At 42.3% G+C, this 16792-nt stretch overlaps 1 protein-coding gene across 7 annotated transcripts in view; it reads right to left on the reverse strand.

The window, feature by feature from the left end:
- Window positions 1-321: 321 nt before the first annotated feature.
- Window positions 322-16792, reverse strand: part of SLC38A4 (solute carrier family 38 member 4) — a 35738-nt gene continuing 19267 nt past the window's right edge. For 6 of the 7 annotated variants that reach the window (XM_083399801.1, XM_083399800.1, XM_083399798.1 and 3 more), the window contains exons 2-16: window positions 16284-16526; window positions 15636-15726; window positions 15429-15544; window positions 13481-13554; window positions 12339-12431; window positions 10665-10746; window positions 10487-10569; window positions 10325-10383; window positions 8508-8786; window positions 7872-7951; window positions 7266-7366; window positions 6688-6812; window positions 3363-3507; window positions 2279-2376; window positions 322-2172 (exon numbers count right to left, since the gene is read on the reverse strand). In XM_083399801.1, coding sequence (XP_083255927.1) covers window positions 2071-2172; window positions 2279-2376; window positions 3363-3507; window positions 6688-6812; window positions 7266-7366; window positions 7872-7951; window positions 8508-8786; window positions 10325-10383; window positions 10487-10569; window positions 10665-10746; window positions 12339-12431; window positions 13481-13554; window positions 15429-15544; window positions 15636-15726; window positions 16284-16402 — 1647 coding nt within the window. In that variant the 5' untranslated portion in view covers window positions 16403-16526 and the 3' untranslated portion in view covers window positions 322-2070. Of the gene's footprint in view, window positions 2173-2278; window positions 2377-3362; window positions 5864-6216; window positions 6813-7265; window positions 7367-7871; window positions 7952-8507; window positions 8787-10324; window positions 10384-10486; window positions 10570-10664; window positions 10747-12338; window positions 12432-13480; window positions 13555-15428; window positions 15545-15635; window positions 15727-16283; window positions 16527-16792 lie in introns of all 7 variants that reach the window. The other variant, XR_014502104.1, reaches the window with a different exon arrangement.

Genomic DNA, 16792 nt, shown 5'->3' on the forward strand with positions numbered 1-16792 from the left:
ATTGCCCTTTGCGCATGTGCAGAAGTGCCAAATCGCAACCCGCACGTGCGCAGACATGGCGCTGCGGGTTGCGAACGTGCCTCCTGCATGGATGTTCGCAACCCGAGCGTCCACTGTACACCTAATAATGTGCTTTTGCACTGGCAAAGCAGTTCAAGCTGGGGCGTTTGTTTCTCTTTAGTGCAATGCCACAATTTGCAACACTAGATACCTGGGAAACGAATCCCATTCCCAGCAAGTAGTGTTGAATCCTAAATTGCAAGCGTGGTTGGTCTGTTCTAAAAATAAAATGTTGAACAACAGATTGACAAAAGCAGGTCATAACCCTGAATTCTTGAAGTTTATTGTAATAATCCATTTTGGTAACATTTGACTGCCTTATTCTACTTGGGTAATCTTTTGGACTTCCATAGATAAATTCCAAACACAGAGATGTAAAGTGAGCCCCTCCGGAAAAAAAACCTCCCTCCCCTGCTTTCAAAATGGTATAAAGGTTGTGACTGTGAAAACAACTACACAAATAAGATATATAAAAATCAAAACATTGTATCGTACAGCAACATTCAATAGCGAATAAGATTATATACATAAATATTTATATAGTACATATATAGCAATGATCACTGTTTCCTGCACTGACCATTTATCAAACAAAAATGCATTTAACAATACTGGTAAGTGTGCTTTTCACGTTCCTTGCGATCTCCTTACACCCATCTGAGTTATAGTGGAAGACTTAAGAACTTCAGTGGAGCTCTGGTAGATCAGACCAAAAACCCATCTAGTCTAGGATTCTGTTTATACAGAGGCCAACTAGATGCCTCCGGGAAGCCACAAACAGGACCTGAGTGTGGTAGTCCTCTCCTGTTCATGTCTCCCAGACAAAATGCAAACAGAGATCCAGCTTGTCTTAGAAGGTCTTCAAAACAGAATTATAATTGCAGGATCAGGTTTCCGGCTGGCATAGGCATAATATTTTGCTCACAACAGGGATCCTACCAGAACCAGCCTCCCTCTAACAAGTAAGTGAGCTACAGTGACAAAGATAAGATGCGCTTGCTATGAGATTGTTGTCATCTTGTTAAGGGTTCCACTCATCCTCCAATGGCCACCAGGAATACCTGTCAAGAGCATAGAGACTTCATATAATGCTCACAATGGCGGCACCACTGCCAATTGGAGAAGCTTTGAAGGTCCCCTAGGGCAAGACACAATCTTATTGGTGTGGCTAGTTGTTGTTGATTGTAATTGACAGTAACTGCCACTTGCTGAGAGAGCTGGGACAGTTACGCCCCACCAAAAGCAATGGCAGCCAGTTTTTGTAACAGGAAAAGGAGATTGCTGAAAGTTATGATGGCCAAGAACTGACCACACTTGTGCACCTTCAACACTTCTGTGATCACCTGTCCATATAATTTATTGCTTGATAAGTCAAATACTTACAAAGGGTTGGTGCTCACAACTTGACCGTACTTGTTAACTTTATGAACAACCATTCAACACAATTGCTGCTTTTATTTTCTCTTCCCTTCTGTGTCTATGTACATGCATACACACTATACATACATATATACACACACTCAGTTTTGAGATGTTGATGGTCTTAGCTTTTGAACGAATATCCCAAATATTCCAGCCTCTATCTTGAAATAGGGTGCAACATATTCCGTAATAAACCATACCCACAGACAATTTTACAAGGCACTAGGGTAACTTCTGAGCTACTACATTGTCTCCGTATTCTAGAAACTGTGGTTATCAAAACAACAATAGCAGTAACAGTCTGTTTCAAGGACTATATACACATTTTTTTATTCTATCCTGGTCCAGAAGAGTTTGGCACAGGCTTTAATGCATAAATAACAATCCCTTATTAAAGGGCACTTGAATATTCCATAGGATCCTCCTAGTGGCATTACTAGTAAAAGTCTTTGGAATTTTGCAGTTATTGACTAGAAGCAATGTCCCCTTCTATGTGTCAAAAGTCTTTTCCCCTCTTGTTTTGGATGATAGCATTCAACCATTTCCAACACGAAAGAAAAAACAAATATTTTCTATTTTCCTTCCAGATTAATGCTGCTTGGAACCTGGAGAGTTGTAAATCCAGTCCAGGACAATTAGTGTCATGCTTCCAATCATAAAGATCACACCAACAATCAGGAAAACCAGAGCCTGTAATTGAGAAGGAAAAAGAAAAGAAAATGTCATATTAGTGGGGGAAAGGGTTTATGATTTGGCAACACTGAACTGCGGCTCTGATTGCTTCCAGTCTACTTACCCCGATCTTCTGAGGGGACCTGAAAGGTTCTTTCTTGACAATCCGGAGATAAAAAGCAGCAGGAAGAATAAAGATCAGCATTGTGGCAGCAGAGGCACCTGAAACAGAAGACACAAATGGTTAATGTTTAGACAGCAGCCTTAGAGGACCACCTCTCTCCATATGAACTGACCCAGACCCTGTGATCATCAACTGAGGTCCTTCTTCACGGGCCACCTCTATGAGAGGCCCAGTGGATGGCAATACAAGAACGAGTCTTTTCTGTGGTAGCTTCCTGGAATGCTCTCTTCAGGGAAGCTCACCTGGCACCTTCATTACATATCTTTAGATGCTGGCCAGAAAGGCAGAGGCCAACAACAACTGCTTTAAATGTATAGTGCAGATGGGGCCTGAGTTTACTGGGACCTACTGACAGGTAAGTGTGTACAAAACTGCAGCGTTAAACTATATATAATAGTTCGATCCTAGGCCTGTCTATTAAGACGTAGGCATAAGTTCAATATGGTAGGTAAGGTAAATGACCCCTGGATGGTTAGTCCAGTCAAAGGCAACTATGACGTTGCAGCGCTCATCTCACCTTTACCTTTAAGTTCAATATGACTCACCTCCAGGTAAGTGTGTATCGGAAGGCAAGCTTTAGTTATAAAAGGCATGCCTGAAGTGAAAGGTCTTGTTTAAAAGGGCTGGTTTCCTGAAATCTGTCATATCAGACCTGGTAACTGATTTCAGAGCGTGGTGTTCACCCTCCAAAAAGGAGCGTTTTATTGGTTGCCAACAGCCTGATTTTGGTGTGTGTGTTAGTTATGGGATTGTAAAGAAGGCCACGTGGCACACATAGCTCTGTCTATCAACTGAGGGGGATGGCCTAAGCACTGAGAAGGAACAGCCTGGAGGTTGTCAGCATTGCCCCCACCCCCCAAACCCAGGGTCTGCGTGGCCTGAGGCAGCTGCCCCACTCTGCCCAATGGTATGGTCATCTTTGCTCCTACTGCACTGAATTCTACAGTACAGGTGTTTTGACAAACATGATTTGTTTCCCCTGGAGGCATAGTAAGATAAGTAAGGATTTTGTTCCAAAGCATACCTATGAATCCAAAGATGTCTCTAATGCTAGGGACAAAAATAACTAAGACGTTGTTGAAGGCGAGGATTGCTGCAGCAATCAAAAAGTGTCTTATCCAACTGAAAGGCCTTCCGGGAAACAAGAGTGCAGTAACCGAAGTACGAATCTGTTAAAAGGAAAAGGAAAAGAAAATGTTAACCAGCATATTTTATCATCTTAAATTTAGAACTGATGCTGGGTAATTTTGCAGCAAAAAAGAAAAAGAAAAAGACATCCTGTCTTTCTCTTCATCTTTATTAGCATTCCCTTTTAGTGCTGAAAACGTTTCTATTCCACCAGGCTTACACAGGCAGTTAAGAGTACATCTCCCACAATGGTCTATCGATGTTTATTTTTAAGTTCTTTTTGCTTTTAACTGGTTTTAACTTTTCACAATTGTATTGTTTGGTTTTGTCTTTTTATATTGTGGTAAACCACTGTGATATTTATAATGCTACAGCAGTATATAGATCTTTTTCATAAATAAAACAAACCAACAATGCTAATATAGTTTTATGACTAATGTGTGTACTTTGCAGCAGAATTCAAAATATTGATAAAAAGTATGTAAATGGGAGATAAATACTTTGAAGAAAAGATGTTTCTGCTACTAGAAGAAAATAGCACACGTTTACTTTCTTATTTATTTATTTTTTTAGTAAAAAAGAAATGCAACATGCAAAAGTCCTTTGAACCTCTCAGCTCAGTAACGGTTAAGTACATGGGGGATTTTTTTCCTCATTCTCAAAATTATTGTAGGTTATAAAAAAAGCAGACACTTTTGCTTTCAGTGAAAAATAAAGTGCAATGTAAGTACTCGTACACTCGACCATTCAATCTATAAATGACAGAGATATGTCAGTTTTGTTTGGCCCTGACCTTGCAAACTACCCAAACCTGAACAGCTTTCCTACAGCTTTTGTACTTGCAGAGATAATAACTAGGTAAAAGGTCAAGGCAGCCCCACGTGGCAACTGCGGATAGGGTTACACTCCAAGTCCTTTGCATAGCTGAAGAAGCAAAAATTTCTAAGTGCAACAGGACAGCAAAAACGGCTAGCAGATCAGGGTCGATTCAGAGCCATGCTGGATTACCCAATTACCAGGAAAGCATCCAGAAATGTTTTTGTTTTTTTTAAAAAAAGAATTTGACAATTGATATTTCAAAAGTAGTCATCATCGGAAAAATCAGAAGTTTGTTTGACTTCCTTGTCCTCTGCTACACATACTTCCCCCTATTTTTCTATCTCTTTATATTACTTATGCCACCTAAAAAAGGCCCTAGGAGAACAACAATGTGTCAGGACAAACTCGATTCACTTTCCCTGTCGTGTAGGGAAGGAGACATGCTTTGCTGAGGAACTTCTCCAGAATTTTGCAACCAGAAAACATAACAATAAGCTGCTATTTCAATTTCAGCATACATGTAAGTTTTGTGACATTTTGGAAGAACAGAACCGTATTTTATGGTTTAGGCTTGTTTTTTTATTTTGAATGACATGGGGGAAGGCACCACAATCTTTTCTGTGTCTGGGGCCTCTAGAGGTCTTAATCTGACCCTGTCCGTAAACATTCTCTCTAGTACCGATGTTTGGAAGTAAGCAAACTCTTATACAGCCAAAAATGCACCAGCCAAGCACAGGAGGAAGGTAGTATTCTGCTCAGGGGAACTTCAAGGTTTGAAGGAGTTAGAAACTTTTAGGGGGGATTCTAAAAAAAAAAGGGGGGGGGGAGAATCCCACATACACCCAAAGCAGAATAGCCGAGTGAGAATCAAATGTGCTCTGTTGTTACAGAAAATATGAATATCTAGTGGAGAAGGGAAAACCAAAGAAGAGAATGGGATGGTGTTCTGGAAGAGGGATGAATGGGTGTATGAAAGACTAAATCCCACACCACATCTTGTTACACCTCCCACTTCTCCACACTATCTGGAGCTTTTTTTGGAGTGATTCTGGCACTTCAGAATGACCTTCACAATGTAAGGCTTACAGAGGCATTATGCCATTTGGATCCATGGGGAAATATATGATTACTCTCTGAATTTGGGGGGGGGGGAGGCTAGGGGGAGATTACATAGCTTATCTGGGCCCTATGAGCATGAGACAAAACGAAGCCTTCAGCCTTGCAGTGCAATATTCCTTTAAGGACATTGTGTAACTGTAACTTGAGAAACTCAGGGCTGCTGATAGCTGTTGTAGTGTGCAAGCTGAGAGGCTCTAACACACGTTGTTGGGGATCTGTCAACAATTCAAGCTGACTTGAATGTGCCTCTGCTTTCATACTTAGTCACCTCCCTGGAGAAAGCACATGTGCGCTTATTACTTTGGGAACAGCAACAGCAACAAATACATAGCCCAAAGTCACCAACAGCTACAGCAAAAGTGGCACTGAGGCTTTTCCTTGCACCTCTGCCATTTCCCCTTAAATGCTTAAAAAGAGATAGGAACTGCTACTACCAGGCAGTTGAGGACGCCTCAAATTCTCTTATAGGTAAACGCAAAGGGACCCCTGACCATTAGGTCCAGTCGTGACCGACTCTGGGGTTGCGGCGCTCATCTCGCTTTATTGGCTGAGGGAGCCAGTGTTCAGCTTCTGGGTCATGTGGCCAGCATGACTAAGCCGCTTCTGGCGAACCAGAGCAGTGCACGGAAACACCGTTTACCTTCCTGCCAGAGCGGTACCTATTTATCTAGTTGCACTTTGACATGCTTTCAAACTGCTAGGTTGGCAGGAGCAGGGACTGAGCAACAGGAGCTCACCCCGTCATGGGGATTCGAACTACCAACCTTCTAATTGGCAAGTCCTAGGCTCTGTGGTTTAACCCACAGCGCCACCTGCTTATAAACTCTCACAAAAAGAGGTTCATGTGGGTAAGTGTAAAGTGGCTAAATCCACGTAAAAAGGAAAAAAAACACCGGGTGCATTTCTTCTTAATGTAATTGGGGTGGTTTTTTTGTGTATCTCTCTCCCAGTTTGTGAATAATTATTAACATTTGATTTTAGTGGCTTTGACAGATGGGTATTACTTTCATAACATGTTATGTTTATGGGGCAAAAGGGATAAATCACAAGTCCAGACTAGAAAAAGGGTTGCCATATGTCTGGAATTTCCCAGAAAATAGTGTCAACAACTTTGAGTTCCATTTCCCCCCTGAAAAACTCAACCAGGGTCGTGACTGGTCTGATCAAAAGATCCCCCATAACATGGAAAAGCAGCTACATGGCAACAGTTCAATATCTAGTCTGTAAAAGGTCCTCTGGTATGGGCTGCTCAAAGATCATTTAATAACAGTCTCTTGACTTACAGGGAAGAGGACTATGGGCACAGTCAGGGTCACAGCCACAAGTACAGCGAGGCGAACCATCAAAAGCAGGGTGTCAAAAGTGTACACTTTGGTGTAGGTATGAAGAAGCTCATCTTCCACTTCGCCTGCAAAAAGGAAATGAAGAAAGTCAGCTTTCTCAGGCAATCTCATGTCCACTCAGTGCCATAGACATATATGGACACACGGACGCACATGACTGCAATTTGAGAAGTTATAATTAACAGACCAGACAATTATTTAGCTTTGGAAGGCCCAGATCAGAAATAACACTTAACCATGTTAAACACTAGGAGTTGTTTTTGTTGCCTAACTTGCTCTAAAGATGCAGGGCAAGCCACGGGCCTATGTGTCGTACTGGAGGGGCAGGCTGACCCCGCTCCCTGGTGGCCCATGCCCACTCGTGATTCGCTGATTAGGCAAAAGTGGGTGGAGTCAGAGGCTTCCTTTGCTACTTGAGAAACAGTCCCTGGGATTTCCAATGTTGGATCTCAGCGCGTGCGCAGGAACTCCGGCCCGCAATTGCGCCCATCTCAACTGCTGAGAGAGTTTTGACTCACCATAGAAAGTTAGGTAGCCAAACAGAGCAGCAAGGAGGTACATGGCGAGCATCCCAGTGATGGAGACATTGGCAACGCTTTGCATACGTTTTCGTGATCGACTGAATGGGAAAATGAAATAAATTAAATTTAAAATGCATGTAATGAATGAAGAAGCCATTACTTTCTTGAAAAGACTAACCAGCTCAAGTATTTGTGTATACCGCAATTCCCTTTATAGCAATTCCTCTTATTGAAGGAGCGGGGAACTGTGGGACTCCATCTCCCATCAGCTCCAGCCAGCATGGCCAAAGGTCAGGATGATGGGAGTTGTAGTCCACACACCAACCACCACCAACAAATGTCTTAGTGACATGACTGGGGGAAACTGAGCCCCTGGCAGAATTAATTTGGCCCTGGGGCCAGGGATTCTTCATCCCTGAACTAAAGGTTATAAAAATATAAAGATAATAGCAAAAGCAATAAATATATGAGGATAATTAATAGAGGAAAATAATTCATTAGTAGGAAATCAATATATTTTTAACTAAAATTAGAAAAGGAGGGGGGAAGGTTTCATTAATGAGCCTGTTTTAAGTAGAGTATATTGATGAGAAGCCATCTTACTTTTTCAGTTCACTGTATATGGGTAGTACTTCAGGGTGGCACACAAACGCGAAGGCCAGGATCGGTATTGTATAGGCAGTCTAAAACAAAAAACAAGGATCCCAGTTGCTGGTTAGTTTTTTCCACATCTCACTGGACCAGTTTACTGAGCAAAGTGGCTGGCTTTATACTGCAGCTGTTCCAGGTAAAGGTCTAGACAAGATGGAAGCCCTGAGTAGGGGGACCGAATGAAGGAACGCTATGCAATGGCTTATCAAAAGGATATCTTGTGTATAAATTTGGGGAATCATAAACACAGCAAAGAGATGGCATAGCCACTGGCCACCACCATCCCCTGTGTACTGCTGACTTGAGGGTAGCCAATGTTGCACCCTCTAGATGTTGCTGGACATCCCATCTGCCTTAACCAGCAGGTCCCAATCAGTATTTATTAAAAGGAGACAAATAATCTCAATCTAGATAGACACCCAGGGGGTCTTTGGTCTTCAAGAGGAGCCCAGTAAATGCTTCAGACTGGCATAATGACTGGGGCAATCTGCAACTCCCAGAATGACTCTGTGCAATAAAATTCTGTCAGTCAAGGGGCAACGGCAAGCAGGCAGTTCTATGTGAAGCAAAATCGTAAGAGAGCCTTACCCGTGAGTTAAACACAAAATATTTGGGGGTACACTTCTCATCGTCCTCTCCATGGGCTTCATATTCTACTCCACTCTGGTGCATCTTGTCTTTGGCTTCTTCAAAACTGGAATACTGCTTGTAGGTGCTGTCCAACATAAAGTTTACTTCGGAATTGGCAGAATCGTTGGGTAGCATCACGACATGCAATGGAGCTGTGGTGCTGTTGTAGGACCAATTGCCAGCACCACTGCCCAAGACGGGGAGAGGGCACGGTATTTGGGATTTCTTGTAGATGACCTAAAGTAAGATTACAAATATACATATATATCAAGAGACTGAATATGGCAAATAATAAGTTGAAACGTTGAATGCCTTTACAATACATTGCTATTGTTTTCTAACAAAGTTATATCTAATTCGGCGGTGTTTCTGTTTTCCTGCTTGTGCTGTCTGTGATTGATTCCCTGCAGTCACTAAAGTGGGGATCAATTCATGGCACAACAGAACTGTCTGGAGGGATTGGGAAAAGAAACCACAGAGCTCGGGTTCCAGAGAAGCATTCCAAAGGTCTGCTCTGCACACTAAAAAGCATAGAGCATTCTGAAGGGCCACTCTAGTCCTCACACTCTGTGCCATGTGCACCAAAATCCCCAGGGGATATTTTTTGGTTCTCCAGCAGCAGCAACAAAAAATTATGGGGACCTTTAAGGATTTCATTTGGGGGCAGGGCTTGCAGGTCGGCAGCCTTGATTCTGTAGCAAAGCTTATTCATCTTGTTCATGGGCATTTTGCATATATTACAGTGCCCCGGTGTCCTTTTGGTTAGCAGATGGCTACAATACTTATCCTGCTTACTCCACAGAAACTCAACTGAGATTGAGATGAAAACATTCTGAAGCACACAGCTGTCAAATTTTCACAAGAAAGGGGTTTTTTTTGGTTGCTGTTTCCTAAAGAGGTGTGCATCATAATGATGTGTGTGTGTATGATGATGAAAGCAGACAGGTAAATGGAAGAGGAAATTGATTTGAATTTGAATGGTTCCTATGCTTATTTGGTCTACTGCCTGAGATGTCTTAACAGGTCTGCTTTGCAGCTTGGAAGCATGGTTAATCCCAGGAGCTGCTTGCCCAGCGAGGCTGAGCTGCAGCGATAGCATTCCAGCATCATCATCACTGCCATTCACAAGGGGTGAGGTCACTGCAGTATGGCACACTGGCTGCAATCCAGTGCTGACACCAGTGTGCTATGCAGCGCTCAACTTGCTATCACCTCAACCCTTACCCTCACCCCAAGTAAGCTACAACTAACTACACTGCTGAGGTGAGACTACTGTTGCAGCTCTGCCTCTCGTGGTTGAGTTACCCTGCTCTGCTTCTTCTCTAAACTCATTCACAACACGGCCAGGCCACGCCGTGATCTTGTCTCGTCTTTATCACTCTGGGCTACTCAGCACACTTCCTAAACCACAGGCTCAAGCTTCTGTTGCAACAGTTATGGTGTAGACTTAGTCTTGTTTTTTTGTTCTGAGGTCCCAGATCTCCTGCCTCTTCCCCTTCTTTAAAACTTATTTTGTATGTGAAAAAACTTTGTTTACAGGTGAGACCCCAGTTATCTTCAATTTGCTCAGAATCCTAAATTTGCATCTATACATTTCAATCAGCAGGTGTAACAAATTTGCACCAATTTGCCCTGAATGTGATAGGTCTCTAACAGCACCCCTGGCTGGAGCCACAGTCCACACACTATAAGAACAGTGTTACCACTTGCACATATATTACACATACACACATTGTTCTGCAAATGTTGCTACACCATTTCCTATAATTACTTACCACACTTACGAAGAATACCATGCAGGTAAGTGAAAATCCACTTGTATAACCGAGATACCCTGCAAAAACAACAAAGTGAATACACAGTTAAACCACAGGTGAAATTAGACGACCAACTCTAAGAGTTTGATAGAGGTAAGTCATTATAGGTGATTGGTTTACCTAAATTCTTCAGAAGTGAAAGTGGAAGAATCACACCAATGCTCACAAATATCACAAGGTAGTTCCCATTTAGATACCATTCCCTAGAATGAGAAGACAGAATACCCATGTATCAATCAAATCTGTTGAGGTTATAAGGAGACTTCGCTGAATTAAAGAAATGTAACCAAGCCCATACCCAGAATTCTCTTCAAGCCCTAGAAATGCTCTGAGTACTTCTGGAAGTTCGTACTTAATAATGAAGAGGTAGCTTGACATTGCTGAAACGAGAAAGGATGAATAGAGTATGATGACAAGGTCTGAAAAACGGTATCCAAAACATTCAGATCATTAAATTTTCAGTTAAACAGAAATGCTGTTCATGTCAGCTTACATGGGGAAATCATTCATTCAGAAAATTATGAGTTTTAAACTCTGGAACATCCTCCCTTGCTTCTGAAGTCTCTCATCGTCATTGTAATAGTGGTGCTGGGATTACCCACCTGTTTCAATGGCCCAAATGCTTTCTTACCCTTTGAGCAGAACAGTTACAGCTCATTTTGACATTGTTATTCTCTGTCATTAAGGATGCTTTCGTATGGCTTGGTTCAGACCTAACAATCAATCACAGCCTGCATGGGCTGTCACATCCCTCCCTTCCATGCTTGGGCAAAAGGAGGAGTCAGAAAACTTCATTTGCTTTTGAATAAACCGAACCTTCCCATCTCACTCAAAAACAGGGAACTGTATTTCATTCTAATTGTTGCTTTGTTAGGATAAAACCGCAGTGCCTTGTTTCTTAACACTGAAGCATCCACAACTACTCTGAACTCGGCTCTTCCAAAGGATATTATCGGTTGGCTCTGACAGAGGCAGAGTGGAGGCTAGCTCCACCCAGGGCAGGCATGTGGGGCACCCCCACAAGGGGACAGGGCACAAAAGGAGCCCGCTGCACCCCCGGGTCAAGCCTTACTTGGGAGCAGAGCTGCCGGTGGCAGCGTGCCGCAGCGCAGATAAGGATAATGAGCAGCAGTGTTGTGGCAACTCTCCTTTCTCTGCTGTGGCTGGTGGTGTTGGACCGATTCAGGCTCCGATGAGGGATCCTGCTGTGGGGGTGCCTGGTGCCCCCTCAAAAAAAAGGTGCCTGCCCCCCCCCCAGGCCACCGCACTATGCCACTGGCTCTGATTCCCTGAGAAAACTGAAGTACATTTTGTGCTGTTAGAGTGATACCTTGGGTTACGAACTTAACTCGTTCTGGAGGTCCGAGTTCTTAGCCTGAAACTGTTCTTAAACTGAGGTACTACTTTAGCTAATGGGGCCTCCCGCTGCCACGGCACCGCCATTGTGCAATTTCTGTTCTCATCCTGAAGCAAAGTTCTTAACCTGAGGTAATATTTCTGGGTTAGCACAGTCTGTAACCTGAAGTGTCTGTAACCTCAAGCGTCTGTAACCTGAGGTACTACTATACAATGATAAGCTAGCAATGCACAGCACATAAAGTAGAGAAAAAGGGTTCCCCAGCCCAATGTAAGCTACGAAGGATCAAAATTAGGAAGCATACAACCTTGGCTGCCAAATATAACAGAGGAAAGTGTCCTACATTGTATATTGCATTTAGGCTTTTAAGTAGATCATGAATGCCATGCACTGGCCTCTCTCTATAGGGCATTAACATGAGTGTAAAAATAGCTTTCAAAAATGTCATTGTATGGTAATTACTGTATTGGGCTCCATAATTAAGAGTTTATTTCTATGGTGCAGCACTAAGGGCTGCTGTGGCACCAACAGCAGACACCCCCCCCCCCATTTCTTTATTATAAGAAAATTACTGTCATTTTAAACCCTCTCATTAAAAAGACATTTCCCACTCACCTCCAATGTTCTGCATCGTAAGAGAAACAAAAGCACTCATTTTTCCGGGCCATCCAAATGCCTTTTCGCCTAATTTTTCATATATTAGTGAACCTAGGAGCAACAGGAAAGAAAATATTTTACTTCAAATATCTTTTCATTGATTGGGTTTTGCACAACCCTCTGAAGGAAGCAAATTCAGAGGTTAACCATGCATAATAGTGGGGCTAAGGTGCAGTCACTGAAAAGCTATTTCCATGTCCAGTGTGATTGTTTCTCTCCCCCCCTGAAATCAATGGAAATTAAGACTGTTTAATTCTGGTTTGTGCCCATAATGGCCACTTACTCCTTTCCTGGGTGGGCAGCAATTGTGGCCCCTCACATTCAGCCACTATCCCTGGCCACCAGAGCACATGAGTTTTGGCTGGCCATCTGGGTATTTTCCTGGCCGTCTGGGCCAAAGGGCGGCACTGCCCTCCAAAAAGTGAAAATCAAATGGGCCAATCAGAGGCCCCACTGGTGGCCAGTGCATCACTGACTGATTGGGTATCTGCTGCTTCCATGCCCAGTCAGGCAGTGGGACATAAAAGCTGGCTGCCATAATATGGACTTGTGATAACACTGTCATTGCATGTCTTGTTACGCTGCCGTTTCTACGGGGATATACGCTCAGCATTTATCACTCCTGTTATACAAAAATCTCCAAATGGGTCTGAACTTCAATGTCTAAAACTACTGGTAGAGGACAAGGATCTAGAGATCACGCTAAGGGTGGCCAAATTCTGTGCGACTGCCATAAAACTTAGGGAACAAAGTGTATTACCAAAATGATTAAGGTTTTAAATGACAATTTTTGGTTATATTTTAGTGATCAAGATTTAATATATATTTTTAACTGCCACTATATCTGAATTGTCTCTGTTATACCCAACTGCAATTCAATGTATTCCTGTTGTGTTTTATGATTTTCCTGATATTGTAAGTGAGCTGGAACTGGTCTGTGACCATAATAATAAAATTCATTCATTCAACACTGTCATTGTTCCTGAGGAGATCTGGGTCATTGTTCTTTGCTATTTCTGTCTTTAGTGTGCCAAACCTGACTGGTTGGGATGTGGTCTCCTCAAATGACTCGCCCACCACCGAGATAATAAATGGCATACCTCCTTCCTTGGATGTCTTCAGCAACAGGTGAACCGAATAGAGAGACATTATGGCTACACTGAGCAGCAGGATTCTGTGAGGAAGAACAGAAGTTATAAATCCATGAGCAAGGATAAAATGAACTACACAGATAAGTTATCCATTCCTTTGTAGAGACATCAATTCAGGTGTGGTATTTTAAGTTCAGTAAAGGGGAAAGAACTTTCATTTTGAAGGACATTGACTATAAGGTCCAAAGGCCTACAAAGACAACATTCCTCAGTGTATTCTAAGAGTTTTTAATATATCTTATCTAGTCTAAATCCAACACAGAATAAAAGATGCTTAAAACTATGGCATATTAAATGCTAAAATATATTTAACATAGCATGCAGTTTGACCCACAGATTGCTGAATAGAGCAAGTATATTTAAAAGCTTTATATTTTGTGTCTTTTACCAATGCAGCAATGTGCTTCCCTCAGGTCTCTGCTTTTTTGAGGAACACCAAAAGTGTTCCTTCTTTTCTTTTTAAATAATGCAAGACAACGATCTAAACTTTTCATTCAGCCTTTCTCCAAATTGGAAAGTTCCACAACACAGGTTTTAAGGAATGAAATCATTTGCTGATCTGGAAAGCTTTGTAAGAAGATGTCTCCCAGACTGATAGGTCTAGCTATATAGTTTGAAAGTTGCTCAGGCGCATCTGCTGTTGCCTGTCAAAACATATGTTATATGGATAGTGTACGTCAGCTACATGCCATCACAGTTAGCATTTGGCACGGTCAGATGTTAGGGGGCAGCGCGTCTATAGACAAATTTCTATTCACAGAGTTTCAGATTTAGTGCCATATGGACAGAGAGCATTCTCTTCCAGTCTCCACAGTAGGGGTAGTATCACTTCGATTCCACAAATACAAATTAGGTGAGTTATTTATTCCTTTGGCATATTTGTCCCAGCTGGAATTGCAACGTTGCTGCTATGTCATGGAACACACAGAGAGAGATGGACTCCCCCCAACTGCCTAAACAAATATAAATTAATATAGCCAAGTTATAGGCAGGATAGTTGACCAATAATAAATGCATTAGATAGCTTTTTGGATTAAGTATCTAAGGCACGTCTCAAAGTGTGATATGGGATCCTGAGTGAGGGAGACACAGTCTTGAATGTGACCACAGCATTGATAACAGTACTGAGTTGTGCTACAGTGCAGACTCCTCCCCTGCCTTGTTTCTTGACAGCTGTATTCTGCAACGTGTCATTGACCCTCTAATAGTGCATTAGTGGTGGATGTGATTTGTGGTTCTGCAATGCTTCCCCAATGTTCTTGCATTATTGCAACAAAAGTAGGTCAAAAGTAAGGTAAAGGACCCCATGACGGTTAAGTCTAGTCAAAGGCGACTATGGGGTTATGGCGCTCATCTCACTTTCAGGCCAAGGGAGCCGGCGTTTGTCCACAGACAGCTTTCCAGGTCATGTGGCCAGCATGACTGAACCGCTTCTGGTGCAACTGTGATGGAAACCAGAGCGCACGGAAACGCCATTTACCTTCCCACCGCAAGGGTACCTATTTATCTACTTGCACTGGCATGCTTTCAAACTTCTAGGTTGGCAGAAGCTGGGACAGAGCAACGGGTGCTCACCCCATCGTGTGGATTCGAACCACCGACCTTTTGATCGACAAGCCCAAGAGGCTCAGTGGTTTAGACCACAGCGCCACCCACGTCCCTGACCCACTAATAGTGCATTAGTGGTGGATGTATTTGTTGTTCTGCAATGCTTTCCCAATGTCCTTGCATTATTGCAACAAAAGTAGGTCTACTCTGAACACGACTAAGTCTAGACCCAACCCATTATACACACACACACACACACACACACAAAATAATAATTTCTTATTTCAGGATATCATAGCTCCAACTAAGACTCTACCATGCCTCCCCAAACTACATTGTGGATACCTACACAAAAAGTATGATTCCAGTGTTGGCCATGGCATAGGACAACCCCAAGATTCCACTGCCCATGATGGCATTGCTCAGGTTAAACGATGACATTCCAAATGAAATATCTCCTGGATTCTGTTGGAGTAGAACAAGGAAAATGTGCCATTAGTTATGTTGTGCATCTGCAAGGACACCACTGCGACTCAACTGTGACTAAGGGACTTACATATTCATCTGTATAATTTTCCAATTTCTTTTTGCCCAGAAAGCCGTTGGTAAGGAACTTCTGACTTTCAGCGTCATCACCAACAAAGTGACTAAAAACAAAACAAACAAATGAACAAATAAGCAAGGAAAGGAGAAATAAATGTCTTTGCACTTTAAAATTCAGGCTTCGGTTTTACACCTGTATTCCTTTATAAATGCATACTCCACTTTTTGAGAAAGCTTCTCCACAAAGCATCTTTCAATAATATTTAGAAATCTCAATGATATTACAATAACTGCAATGCAGAACTGGCACTGGTACGAGTGCCACAAGATAGTCATTTCCCCCTTATATGAAATCATTCTTTTATTATGGCTGCACCTACAGCTTTGGAACTCCCTGCCAATTGACCCCAGACAGGTGCCTTCACCGCACTATTTCTGGCACCTGCTAGACGCAGTTTTGTTTAGGAAAGCCTATCTAGACATGCCAAATTCCTACAAAAATGTAGACAGGTGCCTTGCTTAACTCATTAAATGCAAGAACAGTGTACATTATCATTAAATTTTGTGATGTGTGACCCACTTAGAACTGTGTGTTCCTCAAGTAACGACCGAGTGGGTTGGCTTGCCTTTTTTACCTTCTCATTCTGGCAATTAATTGTACCTGCTAATAGTGGCCTTTTCTGGATCTCCCATATCGGTATAGGTGTCTTCAGTGCTGTCGCCGCTGTTGCTCTCCTCGTCAAGGTCTGTGTTGACTTTTCGCAGTTCCATGCGATCCATTTGAGCTGTCAGCGATTTCGAGTACACACACACAACCCCGAGGCGTCTTCAGTGTCAACAGAACTGTACCTTCTGCTTTAAAGCTTCCGCCTTCGCAATATGTTGACTCTCAGAACACTCCGTTCTATAAACAGAAAACCAAAGACTTCATTAAAAATTTCCTCAAATTAGGTAAAATGTGTGGGAGCATCACTCGGGTTTATGCTCATTTTGTTTTTTAAAACTACATTTCCCCTTTGGGAAAATTCTGAGTAAATTAAAATTCTATCCAGAGTTTATTTTCAAAACGATGTAGGGAAGAATTATATCTTAATAATCAAGGTGCTTTCTTCAGCATTATTATTATCATTAATATGTCACATTTATTTATTTAAGCCAGCCTTTCCTTTA

Source organism: Podarcis tiliguerta (genome assembly GCF_965153285.1).
Source record: "Podarcis tiliguerta genome assembly, chromosome: 10".
Classification (NCBI taxonomy): domain Eukaryota; kingdom Metazoa; phylum Chordata; class Lepidosauria; order Squamata; family Lacertidae; genus Podarcis; species Podarcis tiliguerta.